The sequence below is a fragment of the Oncorhynchus kisutch genome, linkage group LG17 (genome assembly GCF_002021735.2).
Source record: "Oncorhynchus kisutch isolate 150728-3 linkage group LG17, Okis_V2, whole genome shotgun sequence".
Taxonomy (NCBI): Eukaryota; Metazoa; Chordata; class Actinopteri; order Salmoniformes; family Salmonidae; genus Oncorhynchus; species Oncorhynchus kisutch.
Genome location: NC_034190.2, coordinates 9,775,090 through 9,782,625, shown reverse-complemented (window position 1 = coordinate 9,782,625; position 7,536 = coordinate 9,775,090). Strand labels below are relative to the sequence as shown.

Genomic DNA, 7,536 nt, shown 5'->3' with positions numbered 1-7,536 from the left:
TTGGTCCCACTATCTCCATAGATGATATTAAAGAAAATGTGAAGGAACTGGTGCTTCTACTAGTCCTGACATGGTCTCAAGGCCTTTTCAGAAAGCTTGCTCCCATAAATGTGCTGTGTTCAAAGGACATTTTGGTAGTAAATTCACGAAAATCGGATTGTGGAAAGCAGAAATGTCCGGTTGAAGATTATTGTGGATATGGCAACAGAGTTATTAAGGGTAACAAGTTACTGTCTACATCTTTATTTTTATGATGAATAATCTCAAGGATGGATTGACTCAGTATGATAGAGATAGTTTGAAGAGGTGGGGTTTTGGGGAGGGTTTGTTAGAAGTAAGGATTTTATTTTATAAGTAGTACATAATTAGCCAAACCATGATTGATCGCACACTCCGGCACATTAGGTGGCGGCATGCACCTTAATAGCGGACCGCCATTATACTACAGAAGAAGACGACTCTCGTCCTCCGGCGGACACTTAAAAATGTAACACCAAAATATGCAGACTGCTGCAAAATCAACTGCTGCAAAATCAACTGCTGATTAGGGTCAGTCTGTTACATTTTCAGGGAAGACATGCATAAAGAACACGTTTCCTCAAAGTATGTGAACATCACTCCATCCAGGGATGAATGCGTGTACACAAGCTGTTACTGGTAAATGTCCGCAATGCATGCTCAGGATGAAGCTAGGTGGCTAAGCTCAATACACAATGGTAGCGGAATAAACTCCACTCCATGGTGAAGTTCATATGAATTTAATTCACCATGGAGTGAAGTAGTCCGCTAATATAATGGGTGCATGAATTACATTTTAACATCTTGCTTTTTCAGTGAGGAAAATGTCTGGAAACTATGTGAACACATCAAGACTCAAACGCAAATACATTTGGACGAAGTGTATGCAGTATTTATATCAAATGAAAGAAGAATGGTAAGTTGTAGGTCGTTAAAATGTCATTGTTAACCCTTTACTCTGTTATAATCATTGATGAATTTCCATTCCTCTCAGATCCCTATATGGAAACAGAGGTCCAGTCGTGGAGATGAACCTGTTGTTTGGGTAGGCACTGTCCCTTGGCTTTCATTTTCAGACAGAGGATGGAGGAAATATGAAGCCACACCCTTGTCTTTAACATTATAGGAAAAATATTGTAGCCTGCACTGTAAACTATTACAACAGTCACAATATAACATCATTCTGTTTGTAGGATTATCACGTTGTCCTACTTCATCAGAATCAGCAGGGACAGAGTTTTATTTATGACCTGGATACAGTCCTGCCTTTCTCCTGTCCTTCCCATGTTTACACTACAGAAGCCTTCCATACAGATCATGGCCTGAAACCAGCTTTCTGGAGGTAAGCAAGTATGTGTAACATGGTAACCGGTTCTCTTCAATGATAAACACTCGTCTATTCAACGCTTTCCAGGAAGTTGCGAGTTATTCCTGCAGATGCCTACCTGAAGAACTTTGCCTCGGACCGGTCACATATGAAAAATGCCGATGGGACATGGCGCATGCCTCCACCACTGTATCCTTGTATTGAAACAACAGGTACAGCTCGGTCCTATTACATATTTCTTCTTGTAAAACTCAATATTTGAATGGAAATCACATTTGTCTGTGTGAGGGTTGTCTTAACGGAATAATGTTTTTTTTCCGTTCTAGACTCTAAAATGAACCTGGATGACTTCATCAGTATGGACTCCAAAGTGGGATGTGGACATGTATATAGTCTCTCTGAATTTGTCAAACACTTTGCAGAAAAATTATGATCGCTGGTTTGAAATGAATATACTTCATACAGATTGGTGGTTACCTGCTGGATATTTTCTGCCTTTCTCAGCTCAAGACTACTACAGGGTCACAATCCTGGAAATAACCATTCTCAATGCTAGGTTCCTTATCCTGGTGGCAGAAGGAAGCCATAGGAATTGCCAGGAATACAGATGCCACAAACTACATTTACACATTGTATAGCCTTAAATGCAATGCATAGGAAGCAAACTGTACAGGGATGAGTTGTAAAATGTATCTTAACGTCATTTAAGGCAATTAATGCATTTGTCTTTGTGGAAATGTTTTTTGTGCGATAAGCACAAGATGTAAATAAAAACATGGGAGCTTTAGTTTCTGGCATTTATTGATAGGTACTGAACTTGTCAGAGGGGAAGGAGGAACTGGGAATACAAAGAAAATAAATGCTGTTATGTTGAAAATACAGTAGAGTCTAAATTATTTCAGTAATAACCAAATACGAAACAAATCACACCAACGAGTCACTTTTTCTTTAAGCAATGGCCGCCAAGTAGTCTTTCACTTCTACGGGTGACAGTCGCCTGAAGCCTGCTTCATTGCAGATCCCCACTTCAATATTGTCTTCGGTCATCTGACCCTCAAAGCTTTCCTGTGAATAAAATATAGCATTCAGGATTCTGCTAATAACTGAAAGATCACAAGACAGTCCCGTGGTCTCTTAAGACATATGTGATGACAGGAGAGCATAGAAAAGGGGCAGAGATGAGAACCTTCCCACATAGGATACGTTTACAACGCAGTCACTCACCTTCAATGTCAAGATAGCTGTGTGGATGGCATCTTCCAGCTCCAGGTCCTCGTTGTATCTGAGTGAGGAGACACACATTACCCCCACATTTATTAAAGGGTTACTAGAGGCGTCACTACAGACCCTGGTTCGATGCCGGGCCGTATCACAACCTGCCGTGATCGAGAGCCCCATATGGCGGCACACAATTGGCCTAGCGTTGTCGGGGTTATGGGAGGGTTTGGCCAAGGTAGGCCGTCATTGTACAGTGTAGGGGGGTAAATTGAAATACCTTTTCTCAAGGAATGTTTTCCCATTGACGTAGTTCTTCCCCATAGCAGTTGCCTTCCAGGCAAAATATGCTCCCTGGGTAGAGAAATACAGACATGATTATCAATTTATCATCTCACAACAAACAGACAAATATGCTCAGATAGCAAATTGTGGTAACCAGCCCTTACAGACGGATCAGACTGGAAAAGGTATGGTCGGTCCTCATCCCAACCTGCGATCAGCAAGGACACTCCGAAAGGACGGACACCCCTGCAACGTAAGACGACACATTAAAACATTTAAGCCTACATGAAGCAAATTGACTCCATCGTGAATGCATTCATTGATCAATTTAAATGAACTACATTAGAATAACCCCCCCCCCCCCTCCCCCCAGAGTAATTTTGTTACATCCTATGATTCTTACTTGATAGTCTGAAAATGAACATTGAAGTACTTTTAGAATCTCCACCCGGCACAGCCAGAAGAGGATTGGCTACCCCCTCGGAGCCTTGTTCCTCTAGATTCCTGTCTTTCTAGACTTTTCCCTGTCCACTGTGTTCTACATCTGCATTGCTTGCGCTTTGTGGTTTTAAGCTGGGTATCTGTATTAGCACTTGTGACATCTGCTTACAGTGCATTCAGAAAGTATTCAGACCCCTTGACTTCACACATTTTATTATGTTACAGCCTTATTCTAAAATGGGTTAAATAGTTTACTCCCCCTCAATCTACACACAATACCCCATAATGACAAAACAAAAACAAGTTTTAGAAATATATTTTTTAAAACTGCTATTACATTTACATATGTATTTCAGACCATTTACCCAGTACTTTGTTTTAGCACATTTTGCTGTGATTACAGCCTCGAGTCTTCTTGGGTATGACGCTACAAGCTTGGCACACCTGTATTCAGGGAGTTTCTCCCATTCTTCTTGGGTATGACGCTACAAGCTTGGCACACCTGTATTCAGGGAGTTTCTCCCATTCTTCTTGGGTATGACGCTACAAGCTTGGCACACCTGTATTCAGGGAGTTTCTCCCATTCTTCTTGGGTATGACGCTACAAGCTTGGCACACCTGTATTCAGGGAGTTTCTCCCATTCTTCTTGGGTATGACGCTACAAGCTTGGCACACCTGTATTCAGGGAGTTTCTCCCATTCTTCTTGGGTATGACGCTACAAGCTTGGCACACCTGTATTCAGGGAGTTTCTCCCATTCTTCTTGGGTATGACGCTACAAGCTTGGCACACCTGTATTCAGGGAGTTTCTCCCATTCTTCTTGGGTATGACGCTACAAGCTTGGCACACCTGTATTCAGGGAGTTTCTCACATTCTTCTTGGGTATGACGCTACAAGCTTGGCACACCTGTATTCAGGGAGTTTCTCCCATTCTTCTTGGGTATGACGCTACAAGCTTGGCACACCTGTATTCAGGGAGTTTCTCCCATTCTTCCCTGCAGCCGCTCAAGCTCTGTCAGGTTGGATGGGAACGTTGTTGCAGAGCTATTTTCAGATCTCTCCAGAGATGTTTAATCGGGTTCAAGTCTGGGCTCTGGCTGAACCACATTCAGAGACTTGTCCTGAAGTTACTCCTGCGTTGCCTTGGTTGTGTGCTTAGAGTCGTTGTCCTGTTGGAATGTGAACCGTCACTCCAGTCTGAGCGCTCTGGGCCACGTTTTCGTCAAGGCTCTCTCTATACTTTTCTCCGTTCATCTTTCCCTTGATCTTGACTAGTTTCCCAGTCCCCGCCGTTGAAAAACATGCCAACAGCATGATGCTGCCATCACCATGCTCCACTGTAGGGATGGTGCCTGGTTTCCTCAGACTATATAATCTTGTTTCTCATGGTCAGAGTCCTTTAGGTGCCTTTTGTCAAACTCCAAGCAAGCTGTCATGTACCTTTTTCTGAGGAGGCTGCCGTTTGGCCTCTCTACCATAAAGGCTCGATTGGTGTGGTGCTGCAGAGATGGTTGTCCTTCTGGAAGGTTCTCCCATCGCCACAGAGGAACTCTGGAGCTCTGTCAGAGTGACCATCGGGTCACCTCCCTGGCCAAGGCCCTTCTCCCCTGATCGCTCAGTTTGGCTGGGCAACCAGCTCTAGGAAGGGTCTTGGTGGTTCCAAACTTCTTCTATTTAAGAATGATGGAGGCCATTGTTCTTGCGGATCTTCAATGCGGCAGACATTTTTTGGTACCCTTCCCCAGTTCTGTGCTTCGACACAATCCTGTCTCAGAGCTCTACGGACAATTCCTTCGACCTCATGGCTTGGTTGTTGCTCCGACACGCCTTGTCAACTGTGGGACCTTATACAGACAGGTGTGTGCCTTTCCAAATCATGTCCAATCAACTGAATTTACCACAGGTAGACTCCAATCAAGTTGTAGAAACATCTCAAGGATGATCAATGGAAAGAGGACACACCCGAGCTCAATTTCGAGTCTCATAGCAAAGGGTCTGAATACTTAAGTAAATACATTTTTTTTTATACATTCACAAAAATGTCTTAACCTGTTTTCACCTTGTCTTTACAGGGTATTGTGTGTAGATTGAGTTTTAAAAAAAATCTATTTTTGATTAAGGCTGTAACAAAATGTGGGAAATGTCAAGGGGTCTGAATACTTTCCAAAGGCACTATATGTGTGTGAGGGGTGTGTGAGCGAGAGAGAGATGGAGAGAGACATGAGTTTCCAAAAAGTCATGAATTAGGCCTTTCAGGATGAACTACTTCTAGTGAGGCTACTAGATTTCCAGTATGAACGATTGGGTCTATGCCAAACAGCTCTAAGGCTAAGTCGACATGTAACAGAGAATAAAGAGATGCTCTCAAGTCTGTGAATGGATATCAGAGCAAAGAGTCTGAAAATAGTTTTTATTTTTAATACATTTGCAAAAACCTGTTTTCGCAACGTCATTATGGGGTATGGTGTGTAGATTGGGTTTTCATTGTCCATTTTACAATAAGGCTGTAACGTAACAAAATGAGGGAAAGTGGGAGGGGTCTGAATACTTTCCTAGTGCACTGAATAAATGATGAATAAACAGTTGACTTTTGGACTACTCCACCTTTATCTGGTCATTTAAGCTGAGAGAACTGTAATCAGTCATGGTAAGCAAAACATTCATCCTCAATAAGTAGCTACAGTATCGTACTCCATACCCTGATTGTGTGTACTCCTGCATGACGGAGGCCACCCTCTGAACGAGCTGAGCTGTGGGGATGGGCTCCTGGTACACCAGGAAGTACTGCTGGGCCAACTTCCTGGCTCTCCGGAGCAGCACCCTGTCAACACAACAAAGAGTATCTCTCCCGAGCCCAGTAGTCTCATTACAGTCAAGGACTGTACCTTTAGTTTACTTGGTTTAGCATGTATGCTAAGAAATAAGATCTTAGCAATATTCTATAAAACTACATCATGTTTCTATATATAATATACTAGAGTACATAGGTAGTTGGCATATGTATAATACTACATGCTGAAGTTGATTTACAGTAAGAATGAGTTCCCCATTTCCTCATTACCTGTAGTCAGGTCCCATGCCACTGTACACCATACCAATGTGTTTGGTTATAGGCTCAACTTTGTGAACACTGGTCTCGTCGTACAGGATGGACTTCTGTTTCTTCTCTGTTGCCAAGACAACTCCATTTGAGGCTGTAGTTAGGGAAGAACAATTACATGACATTATAATGCTTGGAATCAGCTCTCATAACTTGAGGTGATAATAAAAGTGAATGTTTAGTTGGGTCTAAGTCTGTTGAGGTGTTTAATTGCCTGTGTACTTATTAAATCAAAAACAATAAATAAATAAGGTGGATATAAACTACCTGCATCAAAATGTTTTAATCTAACTACTCACCTTTGATTCCTACAGCGGGTGCACCTGCGGCCACTGCTGCCAGGGCATATTCAATTTGGACCAGCTTCCCAGAGGGGCTGTAAGGAACGAGGAAGATATGTAACTAGGTAAACGTTAGTTATAGCACTAATCTGCACCTGTTCATAGAAACGTTTTAAGTTAAATCAGTTACATCCATTTACTTAGCTAGCTAACGTTACATATCTCGCTAGATAACTGAGTAGCCAGTAGACAAAACTAAACTAGTATCGGCTATGTAGCCAGCTAACGTAACAGGGGGGGGGGGGGGGGGGGGGGGGGGCTAGCCATTTAGCTAGCCACTACAGGAGCTACAAATAATCATACATTAGCCTAAATTACAGCGCTATCAATTGGTTTACGCTAGCTAGCCCGCTTGAACTCTTCCAACAGCTACCGGTAAGAAGCTAGCTAGTTAGCATCGGCGTGACACTGCATCTCTTGCAGAGTTGCCTCAGGTGTTTTTAATGGCCATTGAGCAAGATCAAGATCACAATTATAGCAGAATATGGCCTCGCAGTAAGATGTTAATTGACTACGTTTTGCGATGCAGAAATCTATTTTTATTTTTACTTTACCTGAAGGTAGTGAGGGAGAAACTATATCCTCGTTCAGCCATTGTTCATCTGTTTTGAGGAACGTTTTGCTGGACGGACCAGATAGCGGAAATGAACTACATGAAGTTCCGGTTCCGCCCATTTATTTCTATGTGAAACCGAAGGGCATATGTATATGGGGGTACATGGGTGATATGAAACATGCACATAACGTTCACAGGATTCTCGGAATTCATGAACGTTTTTTACAAGTATTATAATGCAATTTATAATAG

At 42.4% G+C, this 7,536-nt stretch overlaps 2 protein-coding genes across 3 annotated transcripts; one reads left to right on the top strand and one right to left on the bottom strand.

Annotated features, from left to right (window-relative positions):
* Positions 1-468: 468 nt before the first annotated feature.
* ntaq1 (N-terminal glutamine amidase 1) lies at positions 469-2,132 on the top strand. Of its 2 annotated transcripts, none has more exons than XM_020504975.2 (6): positions 469-657; positions 835-934; positions 1,013-1,063; positions 1,212-1,360; positions 1,433-1,557; positions 1,672-2,132. In XM_020504975.2, the coding sequence occupies exons 1-6, from the start codon at positions 578-580 to the stop codon at positions 1,776-1,778; spliced, it is 612 nt and encodes a 203-aa protein (XP_020360564.1). In that variant the 5' UTR covers positions 469-577; the 3' UTR covers positions 1,779-2,132. The 2 variants fall into 2 exon arrangements, with proteins under 2 accessions (XP_020360564.1, XP_031650952.1); XM_031795092.1 differs by having other exon boundaries at positions 486-603.
* On the bottom strand, positions 2,129-7,411 carry LOC109907166 (proteasome subunit alpha type-2). The gene is made up of 8 exons (XM_020504974.2): positions 7,283-7,411; positions 6,687-6,763; positions 6,349-6,481; positions 5,986-6,108; positions 3,010-3,091; positions 2,841-2,914; positions 2,570-2,627; positions 2,129-2,410 (listed from the first exon to the last, which is right to left on the bottom strand). Exons 1-8 carry the CDS (start codon positions 7,321-7,323, stop codon positions 2,294-2,296), a joined length of 705 nt encoding a protein of 234 aa, XP_020360563.1. The 5' UTR covers positions 7,324-7,411; the 3' UTR covers positions 2,129-2,293.
* Positions 7,412-7,536: the final 125 nt, after the last annotated feature.

Bases quoted from the DNA above. Each gene is read 5' to 3' on its own strand.
- ntaq1 (XM_020504975.2), top strand. From the start codon at position 578: ATGCATAAAGAACACGTTTCCTCAAAGTATGTGAACATCACTCCATCC. The intron at 935-1,012 runs GTAAGTTGTAGG...CATTCCTCTCAG, and splicing joins TATCAAATGAAAGAAGAATG to ATCCCTATATGGAAACAGAG. The intron at 1,558-1,671 runs GTACAGCTCGGT...TTTCCGTTCTAG, and splicing joins TCCTTGTATTGAAACAACAG to ACTCTAAAATGAACCTGGAT.
- LOC109907166 (XM_020504974.2), bottom strand. From the start codon at position 7,323: ATGGCTGAACGAGGATATAGTTTCTCCCTCACTACCTTCAG. The intron at 6,764-7,282 runs GTAAAGTAAAAA...CGTTCCTTACAG, and splicing joins TTCTCCCTCACTACCTTCAG to CCCCTCTGGGAAGCTGGTCC. The intron at 2,915-3,009 runs GTAAGGGCTGGT...TTCTCTACCCAG, and splicing joins TTTTCCAGTCTGATCCGTCT to GGAGCATATTTTGCCTGGAA.